This window comes from Conger conger, chromosome 7, assembly GCF_963514075.1.
Source record: "Conger conger chromosome 7, fConCon1.1, whole genome shotgun sequence".
Taxonomy (NCBI): domain Eukaryota; kingdom Metazoa; phylum Chordata; class Actinopteri; order Anguilliformes; family Congridae; genus Conger; species Conger conger.
In genome coordinates, this window is record NC_083766.1 from 28,128,104 (window position 1) to 28,155,953 (window position 27,850).

The 27,850-nt window shown below is 44.0% G+C and overlaps 2 protein-coding genes across 2 annotated transcripts; both read left to right on the forward strand.

Moving 5' to 3' along the window:
- The first annotated feature begins 947 nt into the window (after positions 1 to 947).
- zgc:110222 (uncharacterized protein LOC550336 homolog) lies at positions 948 to 2,636 on the forward strand. The gene is made up of 2 exons (XM_061247591.1): positions 948 to 1,676; positions 1,866 to 2,636. Exons 1-2 carry the CDS (start codon positions 1,418 to 1,420, stop codon positions 2,108 to 2,110), a joined length of 504 nt encoding a protein of 167 aa, XP_061103575.1. The 5' UTR covers positions 948 to 1,417; the 3' UTR covers positions 2,111 to 2,636.
- Positions 2,637 to 6,364: 3,728 nt separating this feature from the next.
- On the forward strand, positions 6,365 to 26,427 carry LOC133132235 (myotubularin-like). The gene is made up of 15 exons (XM_061247551.1): positions 6,365 to 6,438; positions 8,553 to 8,639; positions 14,573 to 14,645; positions 15,749 to 15,843; positions 16,931 to 17,041; positions 17,151 to 17,252; positions 17,354 to 17,437; positions 17,624 to 17,773; positions 17,866 to 18,054; positions 18,391 to 18,576; positions 19,965 to 20,168; positions 21,174 to 21,266; positions 21,958 to 22,071; positions 22,162 to 22,338; positions 23,797 to 26,427. The coding sequence occupies exons 2-15, from the start codon at positions 8,577 to 8,579 to the stop codon at positions 23,971 to 23,973; spliced, it is 1,818 nt and encodes a 605-aa protein (XP_061103535.1). The 5' UTR covers positions 6,365 to 6,438; positions 8,553 to 8,576; the 3' UTR covers positions 23,974 to 26,427.
- The last annotated feature ends 1,423 nt before the right edge of the window (positions 26,428 to 27,850 follow it).

The window sequence follows — 27,850 nt, forward strand, 5'->3', positions numbered from 1 at the left end:
TCCCCAACTTCTTTCAAGTTGTGCCAGTCATTATTGGTGTTTACCTTTGGGCTCATTCGGCTGTTGAATACAATGGAAGCACAATATTTATTTGGCACATATGAGCACCTTAAACTTGCTGTGCGTTGTCCCTTTGCTCTTCATTTATCACAACCCAACATTATTATCCGCATTCTTCTTTTACAAGTATTTGTACTTGTTTTTATGGTATTCCGAAGCCCCAAAGTGTTACAAGGGTGATATGAGGGGCTAAATTGGTGAAAGGAGTTGTTTACTTGTTGCACATGAACATTCTGACCGGACTGATTTGTTCATACGTTGACATTTTTGGACGTCTGGGATTTATTTGAAATCATGCAGTTTCAACAAAAAATTGAAATGAGTCTGTATTCCCATTTTAACATTCTTCAAGCTGTACTCCAAGCGCGCTCTCAGCTGGACTGAGAGGAAACACACGTGGCACGCGTGTACATAAACGCTGCTCTCTGGGTTGGACCAATTTTTACTGTGGTATTTCCAGAGCTTGCAAAGTTTGTTTCCTGTTATTTACTATGTACAGTCAAAGTAGAATATATACAGTATATGTCTGTTATGACATACATTAAACATAAATGTATATTATAAATATGACGTTTTAGTATGTTTCTGTTTCTGAAACCTAATAACAATAAAAGTATATACAAGTATTTGCTTGTAAGAACGTTATTCCCCCACAGTATTTTGCAGACGATGCTTGGTGTGTTTCATGTGCTCTTAAACTAAAGTGCCGTACATAGTAGTAGTAGTTTAATCGATTATTCGGTCATTATTCAGCTGACATAATATTGTATAATATTTGCTATGCTTAAAAAAAAAGACTGTTACTTTCTTCTACCGCTAGGTGTCACTGTGCCCGGATCCATAAGTATTTTGCAACTATTCGTAGTTATATCTATGGTTTCTCGTGAGCCTGCGTGGATATTTTTTTTTTTGACAGTGCTGTTGAGTTTATATTTCTGGACTTGCAATGGTGAAGTTTCGTGCTTCTTGTTCACAAGATAATCCACCGCTATCAAGTTAGAAGGGGCCGTTCTCTATTTGGTAATATTCACTGACTAGCTAGTAAACCAACTATCTTCGTTACAAGCAGTCTGTGTATCTACTTGTAAATTACGTGCTATCTATACGTAGGTTAGACTGCAAAGTAGTATTTGTATATCAAGGGTGACGTAATCGCCAAGTACTTTCTGCAAGATTAGTGACGTTTACAGGCTCGCTTTCTATCTTTGCAATTCATAACATGTTATGCTGGCATTAGAGATTTTCTTTCAACAGAGGAATAGGGTTATTTGCGTTTCTATTAGCTAACGTATACCAATTCATTATAGACGGATATAGAAATGCAGTGAACACAGGTTACGAGCTTGATTAAGTAGCCATGAGTTTACAGGTAGGATGCTTATCGTTCAGACAGCCGTACGCCGGCTTGGTTTTGAACGGCCTCAAAACTATTGAGACGCGTTGGCGGCCTCTGCTGTCAGAATTTGAGAACTGCACCCTTGCCGTGCACATTGCGCAGAAGGACTGGGAGGGAAGCGAATGGAGAGAGGTGCTCACGTGCCGGCAGGGAATGACTTGTACCCAAATAGATGATCTGCTGGATTCCGGCGAGAGGTTCGGCCGAGGAGTTGTGGCAGGTAACTGGTCTTGTTGTGAGACTTTTCATTCAAACCTCCCCCAAACCACTTGCAATGCCATTTTAGAAAACTACACTAAAGGCACATGCAAAGACCACAGATTGTGAGTAAGGAAAGGCCCTCCTTCCCATTCTTAATTCCAGGCCATGGTGGGCTTTGTTATCATGGTGGGCATCCTGTGTTTTGCAGGCCTGGTGGAGGTGGGAGAGACCTGGGTCTATCCTGACAGCCTTCCCAGGGAGGAGATGCTGGCACTGGAGGCGGCAGCTCTGCTGACTGGGCTGGAGGAGAAGCACCTGACCCGGCTGTCCTTCCCACGCTGGCTGAAGGAGCCCATGTATGCCCGTGGGCACAAGGACATCTGGACCATAGACATCCCCCTGGCGCTACTGCCTGCTCTTCCACCCGCACCCCACAGGACCGTCTGTGCCTAACGGGCGCTGTCTGTCTGTGAACAACCCTTGAACAGGGCGTTAGTCCATCGCAGGGTGAACACACACGCACACACACACACACACTCTCGCACCTACATCCATTTTAGTGTCTCCAGTTCCCCTGCAACCTGCATGTCTTTGGACTGTAGGAGAAAACTGGAGTGCCCAGAGGAAACGCACAAACCCATACAGGCGAACATGCAGACTTTTAACAGAGAGGATCTGGGCTGGCTGGGACTTGAACACAGAACATCGTTCTTGATATCTGAGCGGAAATTCAGCCAAGTACTCTAGTTTCCCATCAGCTTTAGGTCATGCTCAGCCATGTGTTTTCCTGTATTAACCCTCCCTTGGGCAATTTGTTCTTTATCTTTCAATGTGTAAGGCTTTCTAATGGGAACACTGATTTCTATAGAAATTTCTTGATGTATGTGGAATGCAGTCTGTTAAGTGTTCTGGGACAATTGATCAAATTGAGATGTTATCAGTAAAAATGATACTGAAAAATAAATGAGGCTTTAGGTCATTTTTATCTGTGCAAATTATGACAAAAGTAAAAGAGATTAATGTATTCTGTTTTTATATTACATTAATGGCATTTGGCAGATGCTCTCATCCAGAGTGATGTACAGTTGATTAGACTAAACAGGAGACAATCCTCCCGTGGAGCAATGGAGGGTTAAGGGCCTTGCTCAGGGGCTCAATGGCTGTGCAGACCTTATTGAGGCTACACCGGGGATCAAACCGCTGACCTTCTGGGTCCCAGTCATGTACCTTAACCACTACGCTACCTGCCAATACAACTGCTGATATTTGTGCACATAGAAAAAAGGTGAATAAAATAAAGGATGCATTATGCAATCCCGAATCATTTCAGTTTGAATGTTTTTCCATTTGGTTTTCAAGATGGGCTAAATCGATATTGGGTGATTCTGATCCAGAAAATAGGGAAAGAAGAAAAACATTCACAAATTACCCGTTTTTTTAATTTATATCTTTTTTTTTACAAAACCAGCGTTTGCCATTGGTGATTTATGATCAGCGTTTAACACTTTAATTCCATTGGTCCCCTACAAATAAAATGAAAGCCTTAAATTACCACTACAGGTGGATTTTCCCATGGAACAAAGAACATGTCACCCGAGAACACAAACCTCACTACCAACACAACTACTGCAACCCTGAAGGGGTGTTCTCTGGTGTTGCCGTTTCCTCAGCATTGTCTTTCCATCTCTGTGGGGAGTAGAGGGACTGCAGACAAAAATGTGTCGTGCAGAGAGCCAACGGGTGGAGCCCAACTTTGCACAGTCAGGAAGCAGAAGCACACAGCATGTCAATGCCAGACACAAAACTGGGCCAAAACTGGAAAGTCTATTTCGGTATCAGTACTGTCCCTGCCAGTGAACTTCACACGAGCAGAATGTGTGTGTGCTGCTGGCCTGGAGGCTGAGAACGCACTCACTGTCAGAGCCAGATGGTCACCCTTGGTGCTGGATGCTGGCACACAGAGATCAATAGGCCAGCCGAAACCTGGCCCGTTTAAAATGCCTTTTATAACAATAAGAACATTTTAATGACAGGATAGAAGTTTTTGGGATTCTTTAAAATTCTGGAAATGTGCATCTGGAATATATACTCTGATTAAGATGCATGCATGTATGCACCATTCAATTAATAATCACTGGAACTGAAATCTGACTTCCTGTAGCTGGAGACAAAGTGTGTCTTGATTTCAGTGTGTGTGTGTAACAGAGAGAAAGTAGCCTTCATGCTTATAGGACACACAGATACGTTCCAGCTGATAGTGGGAATATGATTTATATGTGTGTTTATACCTGTGAAACAAAATTACACCTTTACCTCACCAGATAGACATGTTTTGTTAAGGACACTTAAGTACCATGATATTGCCTGCCAGCTGATCACCCATGGGTTCTGACTGCTGTGTCTTTGATATAAACTTGCCAGTTTGCAATGACAATGCACCTACTCTCTGCCACTTGTACTCTTATCCCCCACCCACCCTTGCTGTGGCCAGTTCCAGATTTGTTTTCCATTGTTCTACTACACTCCTGTGTCTCCTGGTGGCCATTTTGAAAGTTTTACTGTAAAATAAAGAAATTCACTTGTTCAAATATATACTCCACGGTGGCTCCACGGTGGTGGAACGAACTCCTTGTTGAGGTCAGAACTATAGAATCTCTTCCCACCTTCAAGCGCAAACTGAAGACGCACCTCTTCATGCTGCACCTCTCCCCGTCCCTCCCCACCTCCCTGTGGACCTTAATTGTCGTCTTTCTGTAATTTACTTTTTTGTGTATCACTATTTTTAGTTTGGCTAGGTAAACAGTGTTTGGCTAGTTAAGGGGTTTGGTCATACTTTTGCGTTTTTGTTTGTTTGTTTTTCTGTAAAAAAAAAAAATGATAAAAATTGGCCCTGGTCCTTATCTTTGTTGTACTGGTAGCAGTTGAAATTGTACTTCCCTCTAGGGTCTTTCAGTGCACTTATCCCTGGTTATGGGTATGCACTTTGTTGTACGTCGCTCTGGATAAGAGCGTCTGCCAAATGCCATTAATGTAATGTAATATACATGATAAAACAAATATATGAAACAAAACAGGATCACAACTAGAAGTGAGCAAGGGTGAGGTGTGGTGCAGTCTGCATGAATGAGGATAAACAAGCAAATAAATGCAATCAAACAGGTAAAATTCAGGTAGAAGAAAATCAATGAAAGTGTAAAAATCTTAGGCACTCAAAACAAGAGTGACAAGTTAAGCCCTTGAAGTTGAATGGGTGATTCATCGGGTTAAGACAATCATCTCACTCTTATGCACTGATGAGCCCTGCAGCCCAGTGTCAAATGCGGACTGGCCGGTAGCCCTAAATGGCAACGTTTGTGTGTGTGTTTGCGCGTGCATGTGTGTGTGTGTGTTTGCGTACTAGTGTGCGTGCATGCGTGATGTATCTGTTCCTGTCTTTTTCCACCCACAGATTATTACGTAGAGCTTTATAGCTTTTCAAGTGTAGACTTCCAATCATATTCATAACAATATGCATGGCAGATAATATCAAGTCCAATCCTCAGACAATAGGTGGCAGCAGAAGCCAGCCAGTCGACTGCACAATAGACTGCAAAAGAAAGCAGTCACTGTTGACAGCAATACTCAGTTTTATGGGGCTGACCTATGATGGCATTTAGGTGAGTATTTTTGGCTGTTTTTTGTTCCAACATGAAAAGGTTTGTGACCAGAGCTTGGATGGAATTCATAATGCACCTTGAAAGTTCAGCAAACTCAAAAGTGGTATTGCAATCAGTTACAAAATAATTGTAGAAGTGGGAGAAATATATTTTGGGGAGAAAGATACCAAAGATATTTTACACTGCCAGCGAGCCTGTTCTAGAATAGGCCATACATGCCCTAGCCATGACACTACCTCCACACTACCACCATAGGTAGTGTGGGGAAGGGGGTGATCGCTTTGGATCATAGGCTTTTCCTATTTTTTTCTATGCCTCTTGGTTTATTTTTGTCTCTGTCCATAAAACTCTTCTCATCTCTGTATTTTTTGGTTGAATCTAATCTGGTCTGTTGATTCTTGCTACTGACGATAGGTTCAAATCTTGTAGTGTAGCCTATTCTCAAAGTCTCTCCTGGGTATAGTGGCTTGTGATATTTTCACCCCTGCCCTTTGGAGGCTGCTGGTGATGTCACTGTTTTAGGGTTTTTCTTCACATCTCTTAGGATTTATCTATTTCTAAGTCCATCAGTGGTTTCTTTCTTTTTTCAAGACTTTCCAAACTGCTGTACTTGATACATCCTGTTTTTGTGCTATCCTTCTTAATAAATTCCTCGAAATCCCTTCAGATTAAAGATTAGTTGTTTTTCAGCCATAGTTACGTTTTCTGGTCTTCATGATGGTGTATGCCTTCTGACTCCAAATGCTCCACAGATGAAGAAGAAAAACGTGACCAAAGTTAAAAATCTAAAAGAGATTCTGTACTTTGGTCTCATATACATATTTTGATCTGAAATGCAACTGCCTTATGTATATAGCAAAAATAACAAATTTCACTCTATTGTCCCCACATATGTATACGGACGTGGGGAAAGTATTACCAATATGACTGTCGATGTACAGTACTACAATATAATTTTACTTAGATAACTACAAATCACAAAATGCCTCGTAGGGTGTGACTTCGAAAGGAGCCAATCCTGGCATCCGGGAGACTGTCACGTGGTAGTGCGCGAGTTCTACCAGCTGCTGTGCAAAAACAGACGGAGGAACTCGTCGGGCGCAGGGCATTGAGTGATATTACTGGGTAAGTTGGTTTGTTTGTGAGCAAATAAATTCAGAATGCATGTCTTTTAAAATAGTTTCTGTTTTGTTTCTGTTCAGACGATAAGAAAAGTTTAAATTGGCACTATTCCACTGCGGGCCTGAGATATTTCCTGGTGCAGGATCTATAAGACGACTGTACTGTGCTGGTCGGAGGTCGGACTGGGTGCAGTTGTTTAGCTAGCTAGCTGAATTCAGAACTTCTGTAAGTTACACCTTCCACTTCGCTAGCTATCTAGGTGGGTAACTTAAGTTACTTGAAAGCAAATGTGTCCCAGTTCTCGCAGAAATTAACGTGTTGTACCCTTATTAGTCCCCTTTTATATGTACTCATCATTTATTCGAAGTTTGGCTCTAGGTTAGCTCAGTGGTTTTCTGAAAGTTGCTTGCTTCTCATGGCTAACTAACGTTAGCCTTAGAGAAAAGGGTAGTGCAGGCCATTTTAAGTTTCCGCTGGCGTTTTCAATGGTGTGCTGGTAAACCTAAGGTCTCTGTAATATCTAACATTAGCCAAAACTAGAATTGATTTGCTTGCAGAGGACGTAAACTTACTGACACAACTGACAAGACAGACTGTCGTTAATTAACGTTTGTCAACTTTACACTTGTCTACACTGGTTAGCTAGCTAGATTGATAAATTAAAGAACTGATGTCTGTATCTTGACTTGTCGTGGATTGCTCTTATATTAGCTAGCAAGTGCTTCTATTTACGTGTGTAGGTAGCTAATGGAAATGATAATACTTGATGTGTATTTAATGTAGACCAGTCTAAATGGGCAAATGTCTCGCAAACTTATCTAGGGAGTCATGCAATGCTACTAGTTCGACTATGGGTCCCCAATGTATTAATAATTGTATAATTGCTATTCATTATGATAACATTAAACCGTAGTCATAACGGCTACCTGCTGCTGTGCAGATAGCTAGCTCTGCGGTCAATACCAACATTAGCCAGCTTGATGAAGTTTAAAACGTTTATTTAGCTATTTCTTGCGATTTGGAAAATAAAATCTTAAGATTGGGCCTTGTATTTGCGAGCTCCTGTGTGTTCGAATTAGAGCTAGACTTAAGGTTTTAGATAAAAGGAAACTCCATGTCATGTACTAGCTAGCTAGCTAACATTTATATCAACATCGGATTAGTTGGATCAACCAAAACTTCTCAACTAAGGTGTGGTGCTTACAGTCTCTTGCAATGCGTTTATGTCTGCTATTTAAGGTTAACTACGCGAAGTTAAAAGAGCTGACCGACTAGGAGGCAATCTTTAGCTAGGTACTTATAAATAGGTTTGAACTGTGTGTGTGTCACTGCTTAAAACAGTAACTCAGGGTTTCGTATCTGACCTGCGGTTTCGACTGAGCATGAACGTGATCAGAGGTGTGTGCGCGCAAAGAGCTTAGAAGGTTGTTGCTCTCTGGTGGGTGTAATTGTGGGTCGGTGAATGTAGTTTAGTGTGGTTAATTCTTAGTTCAAGAGGATGTTGTCAATGCTAAGATAAGCACTTGCGCCTTCCAGCTGCAGCTGATGCCAAGAGATCATAATTTAAGTAATGACAATTTTGCCCCAGTTTTACAATTGCGGCAAGGAACAACATCTCAATTGGCCAAGTTGGTACCTACTTCGGTGGTGGGTCTGTGTTTAATAACACTTAAGCGTTTGGACATTGTCACCGCATTAGTTATCCTTTCTGCGGAGACGTTATGGGCATGGTCATTGGGAAAGTAAATGGGAGATTTCAATCCGCGTTATGCCTGGTAGCATTTATCTAATAAAAAAAGGAAAGTTGTGTTCTCATACAGCACCTGCTTTCCCCCAGTCCCATGTGTGTATATGGTGCAGATTAGAAACCGCAGTGTATTTCCCGGGGTTTCTATTCTCTCTGGGGAAAGCGCCGTTTCTCTCTTCTTGGTTTTACTTCTCAGTCCAATTTCGGAGGTGCAGTTGTTCCTGTTAGCCTGTTTATTGTGCGTTTTTTCCCCAGAATTACAGTGCAGTTAAATTCCATTTGCTTTATTGACAGAGGAGCATATTTTGCTGAAGCACAGTATGAAAGAACAATTAACAAAGGAAAAATCTCTCTACCCCTCTTCTTGCAGTGCCCATTAAAGCACTCCCAAGTGATGGCCTCAGCTTCAATACCAGCATTCAATTCAAACGCCTTGGAAAACAATTCCTCTAGAAACGTGAGTACAACATCCCTTTAATACTTATTGCTGTGTTTTCACTCACTGAATTGAGGTTTATAATGTGTCATTTTGTCATTTTTGAATGCACATTCTGATGGTTCAGTGTAGAAATGGGATTGATTCCATCACTGTCTCCATTTAATCTCTTCTTACATGTTACACACTGGGCAGTTGCAGGTGTGGAGATGGTGTGTGCTGCTGGGGTGCCATGTAACTGTTGTTAATGGGATTCATTATCTTGACATTATCTTTGATTTTTTAAAATATATATATATTTTTTTCTCTTCCCTTGGTGTTGCCTTTCACTTCCTGCTTCTGGGTGTGGGCCTTAAGCTCCCACTCCTTGTGATGAGGGAGAACAGGTTTGGAGATTCCACCTGCTGTCTGACAGGTTTCCACATGCTCGCTCGCTCGCTCTCTCTCTCTCTCTCTCTCTCTCTCTCTCTCTCTCTCTCTCTCTCTCTCTCTCTCTCTCTCTCTCTCTCTCTCTCTCTCTCTCTCTCTCTCTCTCTCTCTCTCTCTCTCTCTCTCTCTCTCTCTCCCTTTTTGCTTTCTCTTTCTCACACACACACACACAATGATTAGAACCTCAGTTGCTGTACTTGGGCTATGATTATGTAATTATGTAACTTATGAAATAGATTGCGCTCCTCCACTTTCACTCTCTCTTTCTTTATCACACACACACACAAACACACACTGCTGTGGTAGAAGCCAGGCAAATCCCAGACCTTTTCATCCATTCAGAGAGGGTGAGCGAGTGAAACCATTCTCTTGTGTCTCAGTTCCACTTCATGTCCCAAAGCTATGTTTCTTTATACCGTAAGATAGCTACAAGCATGCATCCCATTTTAAAGTGGAACTGCGTCAGATCAAAAGCGAGGGCTAACCCAGTCCAAACCACAGGCTCCCATGTAGTTGAGACCAGTTTGGTTATTTTATTTAGCAATAAGTTAAGCTGGTCAGGTCTTTTTTGGTGGGTTAGTATTGGCTACCAAGGTTGCTGAAGCCTAGGCTTTGTTATAATGCCAGTGGCTCAAACATTGCTTTTGGACTTCAGCTTTTCAGTTAGCTGGCCAAGGACAAAAGTAAAGTCAATCAAGAAATATTGTACAAAGACACCAAGAAATATCACTAATAGGCAATGTAGCCCAGTCAACTCATCCTTTGAAGCTGCATGGTCAACCCTGCTGTCATGATTATTGCAGAGCAGTAGCAAGTTTTGAAGTTGCCAGGCAGACCTGATTAAGAGGAAGACCACAGACCAAGCAGCTTCTAATCATTGAGTGTGAGTGTGTGAATGAGTGTGTGAGTGAGGCTAACTGAACCTTTCCTGACCTCGGCAACGCTACCACCAATAATGTGTTGCCCGGTGGAGCTCCCCACAGCAGTCGGCACTGGCACGTTTGGGAATGGGTCAATCCATTCATTAGAACTGTGCCTTAACAGGATGAGCTCTCAACAGCCCCATCTACTAGCTGTTCACCCAAGAGTATTTTCTATGCAAGGACATGAAAGCCATTGGCATCAATGTCAAGAAGATCACCGGCTGAGAAGCAGTTTGATTTAATGCATACAAGATGCAAGAATTAGAAAAACTGTAAGAGAAGATGGAGCCTTATTCTCCTATTCTATTGATACAGTAGCTGCATTACGTAGTTTGAGAGATTTTGCTGGGGGAAGTTGAAACTCCCAACTTTCAGTGATTGTTTATGGTATTGGTCAGAAGTCATTAAGGTTTTTTCTTTTCTGTGATGTTCACAAATGACAATTTGACTCTCTTTACATCAAATGTCCAGCGGTAGTGTAATGAAGCTGTTAAGTTTTGAGGTCCAAATGTTTTTTTGAGAGAAGGGTGTATTTTTAGCGCTTGGATCCAACTATTCTGCTGGGGTAGCTGCTCTGTTATATTACAAATTAATGTCAAAGAACTTGGCAGCAGTAGGATGAATGGTACTGTGACACGCTGGATACAGTTTCCAAAATTTTGCCTTTAGACATCAGTCTACAGTACTGCGCAAAAGTCTTAGGCACCTGTGTAACACTACAGATAAGATTCTTTCAAAAATAATTAAATGAAAGGTCCTAAATAAACATACTATACATTTTACATTACATTTGAGTAATTTGGCAGAATAGTTAAAAACTGAATCAACTCAATATTTTTTGTGACCACCCTTTAAAACTGCATCACTTCTCTGAGATAGCCAACGCTGTCCTGCAGTTCTATAAGACAATCAGCAGGGAGGTCGTTCCAAGCATGTTGGAGAACTTGCCACAGTTCTTCTGCAGATTTTGGTTGGCTCCTTGCTTCTGATCTCATACAGCCTTGATCAAGGTTTTATGTAAAAATGAATCAATTGCTTAAAGTAATATGTTACTTTTTAAAATTAAATACAAAAATCCCTGTAAAATAAAACCTTTCGGAAAATGAATATTTTGAAATCTCAAATGTACAGTACTGTACATTTCCTGTGCTGCTCATGGAGTGGCCTAAGTGGCCCAGCACTATGACACCAGATTCAACTAATTAACTAACCATGGTCATCATAAGTTCAATAAGATTGGACACACCTGTTTGAAACCATTAGAATAAATATAAATCATCGCAGCCATTAAAATTGCAATGAAATTAGTTGACAGTAAAATGAGATTATAGCTGCCCTAAACAGAACAGCTGTATGCTGTGGCTTCTCTGTGACATCAGAGGAACTGTTCCACTGTAGCTCTGGTCTGTTGTTTGCATGCTGTCAGAAACACTGTGGTGTCAGACAAGCCAAAGAAACCTGAACGGTGTCGTCACAGCTTTTACAGCAGCAAGACCATAAACTTGCCTCAAATATTTTTTTGTTTACCGGTATATCTATTTTAGGGTTGTAATGGCCTGCGTTGTGGTTTTTCGTGGCTGTTGGCTGTATGAATATGCTGTATGAGTAGTATTGCCGTTCTTGGCCAGTATGAGTTTACTTTCCTTTGATGTTGCACTTTCAGGAAGCTAATGAACATGTTGAGCAACAGAAAGAGAGTAATCTGAAAAAGCGATATGAACTTGCTTGGCTATAGCCATTCTATATTGTGTTCCTCTTCAAGCCTTGATTAGGCTACAGGATGCTATATGAATCTAATCAGTGTTCTTAGGTGTATGGCGCAGCTCAGTGTTGCTTGTGCACACCCAAGGCTAATTCTAGGAAACTCCACTATAGCTGATTCGCGCTTCAGTTGATTCACGGATGTCCGTGTCAGCATCTCAGTCACACCTGCCATGAAGCCAGTCGGCCATCACTTTTTACTGCCCGTAATACTGCTCATACCCAAGCTATGGTTGCGATGTGGTGACTCCCATTACCTTCCCGGAAATGACTTACAACCGTCACAAGCGTGTTACAAGTTTACTGAAAAGCTGAAATAAATTAGTGCAACCATTTATGCAAGTTTCATGCCTGCATAGGGACAATATGGCAGTTTAATGTCCAATGTCCTGCTGATAGTAATGTCAAGGGAAAAATGTTCTGCAAGGTAATATAAGCCGAAGTTATTCAGTGCCAATGAGCCCATTTGCCTCGACGCATAACTTTAAAAAAAAGAAAAAGTTGTAGTTCTGACCCCAAAGATTCAGCTGTGTAGCTGAATCTGCTACTGCTGCTATGTAGGGGAAACACTGCTAATTTGTAGTATGGTTCTCGGTTAGCATAAGTTATCTTGCATTTAGTGCTTGATTGATGTTGCTCTAACGCTTGCTTGTCTGGGAAAATGTTTTGCCAACAACTCATGAATGCGCTTTTGTTCCTTTTCATTGTGTTGAAGTGCAGGTCCCAATGTGTTGTGTTTGCAGTGCTCATTTTACAGAAGTGCATTGGCTATGTTATTAAATCTGGCTTTGAATACTCCAGATTGCTTAGCCAGTCAAACTTCTTCCATATTTAGAAGGTTTTTCTTCTACACTCAGTGAGCACTTAAGTCTTCTGCTGCTGTAGCCTATATCCACTTAGAGGCTTGAAGTGTTGCATGTTCAGAGATGCTCTTCTGCATAGCATGTTGTAATGTGTGGCTATTTGCGTTACTGTCACCTTCCTGTCAGCTTCGACCAGTCTGTGTCTTCTCCTCTGATGTCTCTCATTGATATCTTTGTCTCTCAACAATCACTCCACGGTCACTTCGATCACATTTCTAAACATTTCTGTCCTTCGGTCTGAAAAACAGCTGACCCTCTTTACCACGGCTGCATGCTTTTATACATTTAGTTGCAACCACACGTTTCACTGATTAAATATTTGCATTAACAAGCTGGTGTACATGTCTGCAGTACCTAATAAAGTGATCACTGAGTGCATATTTGGTTTAAGTAAGTGCTGTGGTACTGACAAATGTCAATTGAGATACTGATTGAGCCCTAAAAAAAGCCAAGCAGAGACCCTAGAGGAAATGCTATCTGAAATAACTCATGTGGTATTTACTGTCTTGTGTAACGGCAGTATACATTCCTGTTGTTGCGAGTACGATAACATTGTTTGCTGTATAGACATGTGTAGACATGGGACTGATAATGCACAAAGGCAAACGTATTTTACCTCCCAAACTGTCAGGCGTATTGCTGGCCTCATGTGCTCCTGGCCAGGTCAGCCACTTTTAAAAGTGTTCCAGTAACACTGCAGCTGCAACAGCTGTCAGCCTGCAACAGAAGCAGAACACATCTGGCTAAAATCTTCCCTCCTTTTAATACGCTCCAGCTAAAGTCTAATGGCTTGCATTTGCACCAGAAGTGGGGCTTTTTTGGGCCAATGGGTTGAGCGTGGTCCTGCGTTTGTTTGCAAACTTGATTAGCAGGAGTGAGCCCCCAAGCTACCATCAGTAAACTGCCTTTTTTCACCTGTGTTTTTTTTTTATTTTTTTTATTTATTTATTTTTTAAACAGCCTCTGGCTGCATATCACAGCTTCTCTTCCTGGGCTGTATATTGATGGTGTTCACTGGGTTGGAGATCCTTTCTCAATTTTTTGATAAGTCCGGCCAATTGCATGTGTGAAGTGTACAATGTAAAGTCCAGGACATGTTTCAAACTCCCAGTCCTGCAAGGCTGCTGGATCTGCTGGTTTATGTGGATTCCTTTTAGTAATGAACTTGAGCTTTTGAAACAAGGTGTGTGTACCTCCTAGCCAATTATTGACTTAAATGAATCACCTACTGATACACACAAAAAACAGCAGATACTTCTGACCTCCAGACTGTTATTAGTGGAAGCACTAAGCATTTCCCTCCATAAGCAAGGCCCACGTGGTTCGCTCACTGATACGGTTCAACTCCCAGCCAAGGCTAAGGGCTAATCTCAGAAGAGCCTTGCATGGTGAATAACGAATAGTCCAAACCTGTATTACTGTGCTGCAAATGACTGAAAATGTGTTTAAAATGTGTTTTTTTTCTTTCAAAATTAGCTAATGTAATAGTGGCTCTTTATAGGGAACTAATATTGCTCATAATAATATCAACCTCTTTGGGCAATAGACTTCCAGGTTGTTGTCTGGGACTCTCTATACAGGTCAGTGCCTAAAGTTTATCACTAGAAGGCCACCCTAAAAAAGGACGGAAGTTCAGCCCTGTTAACAACATGTGTCTGGTTATTTATACCAAGGGAACCTTATGACCAGTCCTTTGTAGGGTGGCCTTCTGGTAACAAACATCTCATGTACTCAGCTTGGGAACAGTCAATCAGGATGTAGGCTGCACCATAGTAAATGGTCTGGAAAGCAACCACTGCTTTAAAGATTTCTCTTTTTACTCTGGTCTCTCGTCTGCTGTACAATGGCACATCGGTTTCCTTGCAGGTGACATTCTGCACAGTGCAGGCTGAAGGCTTCCCCTGCGAGTTGTTCATGCAGGATACCGTGAGCGTCTGCGTTTATACCCTCTTAACCCCTCTTTCTCCTGTGCTGACAGGCATCGAGGGAGAACCTTAAAATGGACTCGTTGTCTGATGTGTCCTTATTGCCAGGAGAGGAGAGGGTGATCGGTGAGTCACTGTGGCTGTCGTCATGGTCTCTAGTCTATTCAACATTTCGTTTCGGAAATGTCCCTTGCTGAAAGTAATCACTTGGTCACAGATTTGTGGCAGGAATTCACAGACGCCAATGCTATGAATTTGACTGCTACCAGTTGTTGAGATACCTAAACATACACTATATGGCCAAAAGTATGTGGACACCTGACCTTCACACTTATATGAGCTTGTTGGACATCCCATTCTAAAACCATGAGCATTAAGCTGCCACAGTATTGGGAAGCTTTCCACAAGATTGTGGAGTGTATCTGTAGGAATTTGTGCCCATATAGCCAAAAGAGGTCAGGCACCGATGTTGGACACGAAGACCTGGCTCACAATCGGTTTCCCAGAGGTGTTCCGTGGGTTTGAGGTCAGGGCTCTGTGCAGGCCACTCGAGTTCCTCCACAGCAAACTCGTCAAACCTTGTCTTTATGGATCTCGCTTTGTGCACAGGGACACAGTCATGCTGGCACAGGGGAGGGCCTTCTCCAAACTGTTGCCACAAAGTTGGAAGCATCCAATTAGTGATGGAACAGATAATAAGCGATTCTGACACACTGTGCTTCAGCACTCCACAGCCCCGCTCTGTGACTTCGCGTGGTCTACCACTTCGTGGCTGAGCTGTTGTTGCTCCTAGACACTTCCACTTCAGAATAATAGCACTTACAGTTGACCGAGGCAGAAATTTCATGAACTGCAAAGGTGGCGTCCTATGACAGTGCCACATTTAAAGTAACTGAGCTCTTCAGTACAACCCATTCTACTGCCAATGTTTGTCTATGTAGATTTCATGGCTATGTGCTGGATATGCACCTGTTCGAAATGGGTGTGGCTGAAACACCTGAACTCAATAATTACTAGGGGCCTCCACATACTTTTGGCCACATATACTGTATATTATGATGTGCATGATGGCTTTACACACATATTGTGCATGATGGTAAGATGATTTATTTGGTGAAGGTGGTATAGCCTCCTGCCCTGCTGTGTACTCTTAACAGGACGCTGTAACCATTGCATCTCTGTGGTGTTGTGCTAACTTGCTTCATCTCCTCTCCCCTTTCCGCCTTCAGACAAAGAAATAATGTACATCTGTCCGTTCAATGCTGCCGTAAAAGGGAAAGTCTTCATCACAAACTACAGACTGTATTTCCGCAGTGTGGATGTGGTAAGTCAGCCCTGTGGCACTCTGGGTAATTTCCCCATGGGATTCTGTGCTATACTTGCAGATTACTAACAGTGATAAAATAAACACTTTAGGTACAGTTTATCCTTTCATATAGTTTTTTTTTGGTAAGACATAGTTGAAAATTCAACAGGTGTACTTTTCAGACTTTACCAGAGTCTAAAGATTTGAAGCATTTCAAATATGTCGGGCCCGGATAATATTCTCATGGCACAGAAGGTTTAATTAGATTTTATTAGTATCCCCATGAGCTGATGCCAAGGCATACTAGTCTTTCTTGTGTGGTCTAAGGTGGCAGTTTATTCCATTCTGACTCCTCTATACATGATTGTTTACTGAAGGTAAACAGTAACTAAAATTAGCTGAATAAAAAAACACTGAAGGTGCTTTCTGTTCTTATGAGTACTTCCCATTAATTCAAGGATTGAATTAATGAGTCAGACCAGTTCTCCGACAGCTACTGCTTTTGAGTTTCTTGAACTGTGGCCAATTATTATTTTTGAAAGGAAATGTTTAATGCTGCAAATGTGGACATCCAGACATTGCAGCTAAACCATTTGTAAATGATTTCAAAGCAAATGGTAACAAGCCAAATCTGCAAATGTGTCTCAAAACATTACTTTACATAACATTACATTACTGAAATTTGGCAGATGCTCTTATCCAGTGCCAATGACAAGACAAACATATCGGGGTTAAGAGCAACAGTAATACTAGAGGTGGGAGGTAAACAAAACAAGACCAGCAATATGCAAATATAGGATCAAATGTAAATTAGTTTTGCCTGTTAAGGCAAATACGAGACGATTGCACATCTGCAAGATGTAAAACTTAGCCGAATAAGAAGATTACAGTACAAAAATGTTTTCAATAACTATAAGATATGACATTCATCACTGTTGTACAGCATAAATGGAGGAACTGAAACGCAATGTTGTCAGTTACCTGGGTTAATGAAGCTGTTGACTGGCAGCATGCACGGATTCCCCAGGACCACGGTTTGGGAGCCTCTGCTCTGAAGGCTTCTGAGGGTTTATTAGTAAGCAGTAACCTTTTCCTGTTGTCATAGGAACCTGTCGTGATGCTTGACGTGCCATTAGGAACCATCAGTCGGGTAGAGAAAATGGGCGGAGCTTCCAGTCGAGGGGAGAATTCCTACGGGTTGGACATCACGTGCAAGGTACAGTTTCTCTCCATTCAAGGTTGACAGCACTACGATTGATCCTTGGCAGGAAGAAGCCGTCCAAATCAAATATATGTTTCAGTGGGTATGTGTGTGTGTCTTGCAGGATATGAGGAACTTGCGGTTTGCTCTGAAGCAGGAGGGTCACAGCAGAAGAGACATTTTTGAGATCCTGTTTCGGCACGCCTTCCCCCTGTCCCACGGCATGGTCAGTAACTGGTGGACCCTACCCCGCCCTGCCCAGGGACGCAGATACCTGTACATTCACCAGGGTGTAACCCTAACTCCCCCGTCTCTCCCCCTCTGCAGCCACTCTTTGCCTTCCAGAGCCAGGAGAAGTTTCAGGTGAACGGCTGGAACGTGTACGAACCCGTACAGGAGTTCAGACGACAGGTAGGTGACCGCAGTGGGACCGTCTCTGTGTGCTCGCTCTGTGGAGGATAGGGTGCCCTTGTTTGCCAATTAGGTCCACTTGCTATTGGCTTGCAGTGCCTTCCATTTCACTGACTGTCTTAAATGGCCACCACAGTTCCTTGCTTCCCCTTCTCTGATTGGGCGTTGTGTCTGTCGTCTCCCCAGGGTTTGCCCAATGACAGGTGGAGGATCACCTTCGCGAATGAGCACTATGATCTGTGTGACACCTACCCCAACATCCTGGCGGTCCCCTCCAAGGCATCCGATGAAGACCTACGGAGAGTGGCCTCCTTCCGCTCTCGAGGCCGCATCCCTGTGAGTGCCGCCTCTCCTCCCGAAATGATGCCGACACGCCCTCCCTGCCCTCTCCTGACCCTTCCCTCTCTTCTCCTCCTTCCTCTCCCCAGGTGTTGTCGTGGATCCACCCAGACAACCAGGCGGTGATCACGCGCTGCAGCCAGCCCCTGGTGGGCATGAGCGGTAAGCGCAACAAGGACGACGAGCGCTACCTGGACGTGATCCGCGACACCAACGGCAGAACCACCAAGCTGACCATCTACGACGCCCGGCCCAACGTCAACGCCGTGGCCAATAAGGTCAGCCTTGGGGAGGTTCCTGTAGACAGGGGGCATAATTTCAGTCTCAAGTGTGGGGGGGATGCAGGGGTATTGTGAGTCCGGTTAGGGGGCTTTATGGTAAGTTTATTTTCCAGCCGTCTGGAAAAGTGAAGTGGAATGGTTCCCAAGGGAGGAATTTTTTTGCTTTTGTCCTGCATCAGGAATTGAGTGGGTCAGATTACAGCCGACCCGATTGATTACACACTGCATTGGGTACCCGATACGGTTGTGCTTGCATGCATACGCTACATGGAAGCTCCGGGGTTTGTTTAGTGTCAGCTCATGATGGCTCTGGCTCTGTCTCCACGGTGACAGGCGACAGGGGGCGGGTACGAGGGGGAAGACGCCTATCAGAGCGCAGAGCTGGTGTTCCTGGACATCCACAACATCCACGTGATGAGAGAGTCCCTGAAGAAGCTGAAGGACATCGTCTATCCCCAAGTGGAGGAGGCTCATTGGCTGTCCAGCCTGGAGTCCACACACTGGCTAGAACATATCAAGGTACATAGATAGATGATTGCATTTATATAGCGCTTTTGTAGACACTCAAAACGCTTTACAGTGATGAGGGGGAAACTCGCCTCAACCACCACCAATGTGTAGCACCCAACTGGGTGATGCAAGGCAGCCATTTTGCAGCAGAACATTTAGCACACACCAGCTGAGGTGAAGAAGGTGATGCCCCCAAAAGTCACCTCCCCTGCCCCCAAAAGTCACCGCCCCCTGCCCCTAAAACCTACGGGCCCACTGTGTCTGCTGTACAGTTGTGTTGTATTTGTTGATAAACTGGCAAAACAGGCCAAGCAGCAGGCTGAGGTGTGCATGGGTGTAAACCACATAATAATCAGCTCCTGCCACCTTTAAGCCTCACCCAAAACCAGCTTTGAGCCCTCTTTCACACAAAATGGCAAACCTTCCATTATTATTATTATTCAGGCTGGGTGTTTGTTTCCAATTATATCAGCTAAAGTCACGGGGCAGTCACAGCAAAGTTGTTGAAAATCACATACAAATAGCAAGGGAAATCTGTGTTTTAGAAATGATTATTTTATTAAAATAAATAAATGGATCTCCGACGCAGCAGTAGGAAAAACAATAACATGCGCAACAGTTGTAACCATAGCAAAGTTCTCTTCATCGCTTCGGTTCATCACGGAGACCATGAAAGCATGCTTTTTTGGCTTGAATTTAACAGGATGTTTTTAGTAAGAGAGCGTGCTCAAATTGCTATACTAGAATATTCAAACTAGGTTACGGTGTGTCTGTTTTTACTGAGTGTTTGATGTCACTGAAGACATTACCAGGACAGGGGCTGGGGCAGAAGCAAAACAGTGTGTCGACGGTGTTGATGGGGGGGGGGGGGCATCACACATCTGATTACGACAACTGACAAGGACGGGCTCTCCATCCCCGCACATTTCAAAATCTATATACGTTATCGCACTTGGCTTATTACCGCATTCGGCAGTAAAATGCTTTGGCCCATACAAATCACTCTGTAGGCTGTCACCGTTGAAAACCGCCAGCATATAATGGAATGCAGTAGAAATGGCTGAAGTCACAGAAATGGCGAAAACAGGGCAAAAGTCTTGGAATCTGTGCCACCCACGACTTCCTTGAAAGACACCCAGCCATAATTCTTAGCAGCAATGTAAAAGGATGCCAATAACTGAAAGGTTTCTGGGGGCACCATATTGTGTAGGCACTGTGGGCAGACTGGCTGTATTGTCAGTGTGAGGTGTACACACACACGCGCACCCACACACACACGCGCACCCACACACACACACGCGCGCACACACGCGCACACGCACACGCACACGCACACGCACACGCACACACACGTGACGGCAGTGACCGAACGCTGCCTCCTCTCCTCCTGGCTCCAGCTGGTGCTGTCGGGGGCGAGTCAGGTGGCGGAGAAGATCTCGACGGGGAACTCTGTGGTGGTGCACTGCAGCGACGGCTGGGACCGCACCGCCCAGCTGTGCGCCCTGGCCATGCTGATGCTGGACAGCCACTACCGCACGCTCTACGGCTTCCAGGTGCTGCTGCAGAAGGAGTGGATCGGCTTCGGACACAAGTTCTCACAAGTAAGCTCTGCCGCAGTCCTCGCTCACAAGCCACAGAACTGCACTGTGGGACAGGGGCCTCCAGGTTTGGGCATACACATTAGCCCTTTCAGGCGGAGATGTCAAAATCATTGGCACGTAGGGCTGTGTGTATTCAGGTTAACATTCCAACCAATTAACACCGCCTTGCTGAATTCCAATTCATCCATATGCATTTAACGGCATTAAAGCGCAGTTATCTGACACTAACACATTTCACTTTATATACATATATACAAACCGACAGCATTAATTCAGCAAATAATTGAACTAATTACATGATCAACAATCTGAGGCTGAAATGAAAAACAGCATTCACACGGACCTGGCATGAGTTTGAGATCACTGCTTTAAAATAAGATCAGAAATGTGATTAGAATGTTCTTGGCTTCTAAAGCAGAATTAGCTAGTGCTTCCGTCACTACTGAAGTACTAGAGCGCTAACTGAATTAAAAACAAACAAAAAAACCATCCTAAAAACCTACTCTTCAAAGGGTTAAACAGGTCAGAGGCTAGATTAGTTTCATCTGGGTCATGTTGTTCCAGGGAAGGGATGAGTTTACCAAGGCTGCAGGGACAGTATGCAGGGACATCCCAATATCCACCAGAACACACAACTTTTCACGCTGGTTGTGGAAGAAAAAAGAAACCTACCTACCTATGTAAATTCTCTTTATGGGTGTTAGTCCACTAGGTTTTTGCCTGCATAGTTTGCTGCACCATGGCACAGATATCGCCATTACACACAGATTATGTCAGTGTCACACTTTTCACACCCCTGCTACTTGTGCTGTTTATGGGGTGATTGTAATATCAAAACGCCATTCCCTTAAGTAAAGAAATGCTTTAGCGTGGGCTGGACGTGTTCAGTCATTGTGTTTACATTTTTGTCCACTGCCTCCTTCGCTCTGACGATGTCTGCGCTCAGCCTGTGAACTGGTTCCTCGTGTATGAGCTCTGGCAGTGAACCGTGTGTCTGGTTTGCAGAGGATTGGTCACGGCGATAAAAATCACGCTGATGCGGACAGGTCTCCCATATTCCTGCAGTTCATCGACTGTGTGTGGCAGATGACCAAACAGGTGCTGTACGCTTGCTGACCGTCATAATCTGTCCCATAGACTGTGCTGTGTGTACTGAATGTCCCATAAACTGTGCGGTGTGTGTACTGAATGTCCCATAGTCTGTGCTGTGTACTGAATGTCCCATAGACTGTGCTGTGTGTGTACTGAATGTCCCATAGTCTGTGCTGTGTACTGAATGTCCCATAGACTGTGCTGTGTGTGTACTGAATGTCCCATAGACTGTGCTGTGTGTACTGAATGTCACATAGACTGTGCTGTGTGTGTACTGAATGTCACATAGACTGTGCTGTGTGTGTACTGAATGTCCCATAGACTGTGCTGTGTGTGTACTGAATGTCCCATAGTCTGTGCTGTGTGTACTGGATGTCCCATAGTCTGTGCTGTGTGTACTGAATGTCCCATAGACTGTGCTGTGTATGTACTGAATGTCCCATAGACAGTGCTGTGTGTGTACTGAATGTCCCATAGACTGTGCTGTGTACTGAATGTCCCATAGACTGTGCTGTGTGTACTGAAGGCCCCATAGACTGTGCTGTGTGTGCATTGACTGTCCCGTAGACTGTTAGTAGAGGTGATGCGTGCGTGTCTGTGTGTACAGTAGCAGTTGCCCGCTGACAGTCATGATTAAATGCACAAAGTGTGAGTATTTAAAGCAGGACTTTAAAGACAGCGGTCGTTCTCTCCTCAGTTCCCCACAGCGTTCGAGTTTAACGACCGTTTCCTCATGACCGTGCTGGACCACCTTTACAGCTGCCGCTTCGGGACCTTCCTCTACAACTGCGAGAGCGCCCGCGATGTTAACGTAAGCCTTCTCACACTCTCATTGGCCCGGGCCCTCACCGTGTCCATCTCCCATTGGCCCAGAGCTCACTATTACCGTTGTGATTGGCAGGAGGTGAAGCTGAAGACCGTGTCCCTGTGGTCGCTCGTAAACAGCGACCCCAACACCTACATTAACCCCTTCTACACAGTGGACTCCAGTCGCGTGCTCTACCCCGTGGCTAGCATGCGCCACCTGGAGCTCTGGGTGAATTACTACATCCGGTGGAACCCCCGCATCCGCCAGCAGGTAACGGAGACGTGACGTGTGGGCGCAGTGTAGGCAATATACACGTTTTTTCAAACTAGTACAGTTCATTGATTGTGAGGTCTTTCCCTGAACAATGTGTCTGCTAAGATGGTGTAGTAGGTGGTGGATCGTGCCTGATATGTTAGGTCCTCAGTGCAAACCCTAACACTTGGTGGCGCCTTCTCTAAATGCAGGGAACCTCGGTGCTTGTTGGGAAATGCTCCATCAAGATTTTGAAACATGAGCTGCGGTATCATGCACAGCAGTGGGTGGCTGTAGTTAAAACCTGCCACATTTCATAGCGGAACCTCTTTATTGAGTTGACAACAAAGGATAGGATAAACTTAAGGCACCCAGCCATGTGAGCCACGCAGTGTGTGAATAACAAGTCTCTTAAAATGGCTATGGATGAGGTCTTCTACCCCAGAAGAGAACATGGTGTAGACCTGGTGCACAGTGAAGTACCGTTGTTTCCGTGTGCAGATGGTCCGGTACTGAATCCAGCTGATGCTAACTGTGGCCCATGATGTCACGTTCCTTTGATAACACATGCTTGTGTGAGCTTTCTGGAATTGATAGTGGGAGTTAAAGGGGAAAGAATTGATGGTATTTTTATGTTTTATTATTTTATGTGATCCTGAGGTGGACCTTCATAGTGTTTGTTATTTCTCATAGTGTTTGAAAATGCTAACAGCATTTACTAGTTGCTTTGAGGTCATCAGTTGCATGTTGTGTATTGGGTCATTTTCCTTGATGTCAATGAGCCTTAAAGACGATGTCAAACTGATGGAGACGGTTTCTGGTACTTATAACCACACTACATCATGTTCTTATGGATATCAGAGCCTAAAGTAAAAGACTGGAATGGTGTACAATATTGGACCTTTAAGGGTGCAGTATGCTAGTTTTTCCCTTGTGGTAACAGATGTGAATTGCATTAACGTTGAAATGAAAGTGAAAATACTGTTCTCATCACTGATGTACCAGGAATGTGACCTGACAGCTAGCTTTTTGTTGTTTTCTTGTGTGGAAGAGTAACAGGCCACTTAAAAAAAGGCACTGCACTCTTAATTGCACCCTTGAGGAACCACAATATGTACAATTTATGGACAGACACATTTTGGGTAATTGCCATTCTCAACGTCATTCATCATTACCAGACAAACGGGTGTTTATGTACAGGTGTTCCAAAGAAATTAACAAATTGACAAATAACAATTGCTAAACCGTTTACATTAACAAGAAATTATGAAGGCTAGCCCCCCCGAAAAATATTAGTTGCTTTGAAATTAAGAAGTAGGTTAAAATATTTGCTGTCCAGGTAAGATTTTAGAATGACTAGGCTTTTTTTCCTTTCTTTTTAAAATTTTTTAAAAACCAGCTTTAACGTGTGTGAGAGGTGTGAGTCTCTCTCTCTAATGTGTATCTGTGTGTTTGTGTTTGTGTGTGTGTGGGCAGGCACAGAGCCCGGTTGAGCAGCGCTATAAGGAGCTGCTTGCACTGAAGGACCAGTACCTGAAGAAGCTGCAGGACCTCCAGCTGTCTGACTCCACCCCTCACCTGTCCAACAGCTCCTCCCCCTCCCCTGCCCCGCCCCCACAGCGGGTCACACACCTGCACACCACACAGTTCTGACCTGGACACACTCACCCTGCAGGGCCCTGAACACACTCACCCTGCAGGGCCCTGAACACACTCACCCTGCAGGGACCTGAACACACTCACCCTGCAGGGACCTGAACACACTCACCATTCAACCTGCAGGGTCCTGAACACACTCACCCTGCACACCCCCTTTAACCTGCCAGGCCCTCAACACACTCACCATTCAACCTGCAGGGTCCTGAACACACTCACCCTGCACACCCCCTTCAACCTGCAGGGCCCTGAACACACACCCCTTTTAACCTGCAGGGCCCTGAACACACTCACCCTGCACACCCCCTTTAACCTGCAGGGCCCTGCACTTTCTGACCCCCTGCACACACCCTTTAACCTGCAGGGCCCTTAACACACACACCCTTTAACCTGCAGGGCCCTTAACACACACACCCTTTAACCTGCAGGGCCCTTAACACACACACCCTTTAACCTGCAGGGCCCTTAACACACACACCCTTTAACCTGCAGGGCCCTTAACACACACACCCTTTAACCTGCAGGGCCCTTAACACACACACCCTTTAACCTGCAGGGCCCCGCTTTGGAACAATGCGTCACAGCGATGATAATAGTAATCCAATGATGATCATGCAATAAATCACAGGAAAGCCTTCGCAAATAAGACCTTTTCAACAACAGAGAAGCCTTAAGATGAGTATATGTGTGTGCGCATGTGTCTTGTGACTATAAGATAACGTCTGTGTGGATGTGGAAAGTTTTCATACGAAAGCTAGTTGCTGTTGTAAACTTGACAAAATGAAACGTGACTGTTTACAGCCTGGAGGCTGGTGTGGATTGAGTGTGAATGAGTACTGGTCAGGGCAGTCAGTGTGTTTTAACTGTGTTAGTGAACACAGGGATTGTGTTTAATACTGTGTGTGAATAAGGGAACACAGGGACAATGTTAAATACCGTGTTTGAGTTCCATCTGTTTCAGTTTCTTTGTGTCACACCACCAGCGTGGTATTTAAAATGAGTCCCTCTATAGAGGGGGAGAGGGGGACAGGAGGCAACCATCCAGGTTTGTGGACTGGCTTCCCCTCTCCACTCAGCTTACTTTGTACATATAACAGGTTAAGTGCACACCTTGAAATGGGTTTCTGCTCACTTGAACTAAGCTCCTTCTTAGGGTTTTAGTGGTTGTGAGAACACCTGGTGCTGCCATGTTGAACGTTGGAGCTGAAAGTGTAACTTTTCTAAAGATGTGTATGAATGGGATTGGGACCGGTGGTGTCTCGTATGAACAGGTGAATTTGTGTTGAAGGAATGCGTTGATCAGGTGTGCCGTTCAGGAGAGCCTTCACTCACGGTTGGCGGAGGGTGCTTTTCACCTGTAGCGAAGGTGACCTGGACGGTGTGGAACATGCTGCAAGCTTCGTGAGGAAAGATGAGGATGAGGATGAGCGTGAGAATGACGAGGAGTAAAACCAGCCGGCTCTGGACTGCTGGACCCCGGCCAATCAGGGCTATGGGCGGGGGCTGCAGACGGAGTCCCACTTGTGTGCCTTGAACCTCTGAGATGGCCTTCCGATGGACGCTTTTTGTCGTAGTTTATTGCGTTTTTTTTTTTTTTTTTTTTTGTTTCGTTTTTTTAAACAGGGAGGAATGATGCCTCCTGCTGCCTGCTTTGGGCTCAGTTCCAGGAGAAAACTCGCTCTCCTCTGTCAGGTGTGTCTCACCCACCGCGGGTTGCCAGGTGTCACTGGTATAACCACTCCCATCGGCCTACCTGCTAATGTGGGGATTGAGTCGGTAAGGCACTGGGGGAGGGTGTGGGTAAGGGGGTTGGCTGCCTGGAGACCCCTGGCAGTGGGACGCTGACCTCCGCTAAAGGGAGTCAATGGGGGGGGGGGGGGGAAACACACTGTTGTGTTTGTAGGGAGAAAAAAATATTTTTTACATTGTACAAGTATATTAACTGTAATTTACCTCAGAAAAGCCTATTTTACTGTTTGAAAAGATATTGTTGTAAAATATAATTATTTTATTTAGTGTAAAGCTTGACGGTTTTATATAAAAGGAAACAGGATAAATTTGTTTTTCTTTTTTTTCTTTCTTGAATGAGCTATTTCAGTAGCAGAAGTCTGCTTCATGCCTTTATTTTTGATTTTTGGGTTTTTGTTTTTACAGTATGGGTGGTTCAGTTATAAGAGGCCAAATGAGCTACTGTATCATGTGTATTCCATGAGAAACAGCCCCATATCCCATAATGCTTTGCAGGGGTCCTGTAATTCTCCTTGGAGGAAACATGTTAACCTGAATTTCTTTTTATTCAGCATTCACTCATAGGACTCTTGGTTTTGTTTCTGTTTTTGGATATTTTATTGTCCTGCCATACATATAATATGTACACTGCACTGTTTGTTGGCTAGCTCTTGTTCTGTAAATAATTCTGATTAAATTAATTTAAAGATTTCCTACATCAAATGGCTTCCTGTTTTTTCTTTACCATATTGTTTAGTAAATAGTTTTATACGGTCACTAAGCACCTGTACGTCTACTTATTCATGCGATCTATCTAATTCGCCAATCATGTGGCAGCAGTGCAGTGCATAAAATAATGCATATACAGGTCACGCTTGATTGTTGGTGCCAGACAGGCTGGTTTGAGTATTTCTGTAACTGCTGGTCTCCCGGGATTTTCTTGCACAACAGTCTCTTGATTTTATCAGTATGGTGTGAAAAGAAAATCCAGTGAGCAGCAGTTCTGTGAACGGAGATGCCTTGTTGATGAGAGAGGTCATCGATGAATGGGCCAGACTGGTTTGAGCTGACAGAAAGGCAAATCAGATGTACAATTGTGTCTCAGAATGCACAACACATTGAACCTTGAGGCGGATAGACTACACCAGCAGCAGGAATCCACGGAACCAACCTGCCTTATGTCAACAGTCCAGGCTGGTGGCAATGGTGTAATGGTATGGGAAATCTTTTCTTGGGATACTTTGGGCCAATCAATTATTGCTTGAATGCTGCTGACCATGTGCATCCCTTCATGGCCACAAAGATGGGTCTTCTAAAGGCTACTTCCAGCATGATAATGCACCATGCAAAGCAAAGGTAGTCTCACACTGGTTTCATGAGCATGATGATGAGTTCAATGTTCAGCGGCCTTCCCAGTCACCGGATCTGAATCCAATAGAGCACCTTTGGGATGTGGTAGGACAGGAGATTCGCAGTATACATGTGCAGCTGACATATCTACAGAATTTGCATGATGCAATCATGTCAAAATTGAACAGAATCTCATTTTCAACATCTTGTGGAATCCATGGCATGAAGAGCTGAGGCTGTTTTGTGAACAAAGGGAGGCCCTACCTAGTATTAGTTCCTAATAAAGTGAGTGTAGATCTGATGCTGCAAGGCTATCTTCCTGTAGGCCAGGAAATGATGTACAGCTTTCAAAGAAGATCTTGGTTGCCAAGCACTGACCCTTGTGGATCACCCACGACAGATCACTGTCTTTCCTGCTGATCCACAATTATATGCATTAAAGCATAGTCGTGTAAAAATAAACAAAGGTAGATATTTTTTCTGCAACCACACACTGACATAGCTACATTACCCGGAGGTAGTACACATTTAAAAACAGCAACTGCATTTTATTTGTTCTCCAAATGTGTTCATTCATTAAGGAGCCATATAAACTCTGTTCACTGTGGCATATTAAAGCTCCTGATTGGCTGAAAGCAGATTCCATCCTGGCTTCATTCTGTCTCTTGGAGGCATAACACTGACCAGCCTTTTCTGGTTCGACTAAAGGCAATTAATCACAGGCTGTTTGCACATTCATTGTGGTGCAGGCCCCACCCAGGGGTGTGCATTTGCACAAAATACTTCAAATTGCATT

Excerpts from the sequence above, each read along its gene's own strand:
- LOC133132235 (XM_061247551.1), top strand. The coding sequence starts at position 8,577 with ATGGCCTCAGCTTCAATACCAGCATTCAATTCAAACGCCTTGGAAAAC. Across the intron at positions 18,055-18,390 it reads TCAACGCCGTGGCCAATAAG|GCGACAGGGGGCGGGTACGA; the intron begins GTCAGCCTTGGG and ends CCACGGTGACAG. Across the intron at positions 22,339-23,796 it reads ACCCCCGCATCCGCCAGCAG|GCACAGAGCCCGGTTGAGCA; the intron begins GTAACGGAGACG and ends GTGTGTGGGCAG.
- zgc:110222 (XM_061247591.1), top strand. The coding sequence starts at position 1,418 with ATGAGTTTACAGGTAGGATGCTTATCGTTCAGACAGCCGTACGCCGGC. Across the intron at positions 1,677-1,865 it reads CGGCCGAGGAGTTGTGGCAG|GCCTGGTGGAGGTGGGAGAG; the intron begins GTAACTGGTCTT and ends TGTGTTTTGCAG.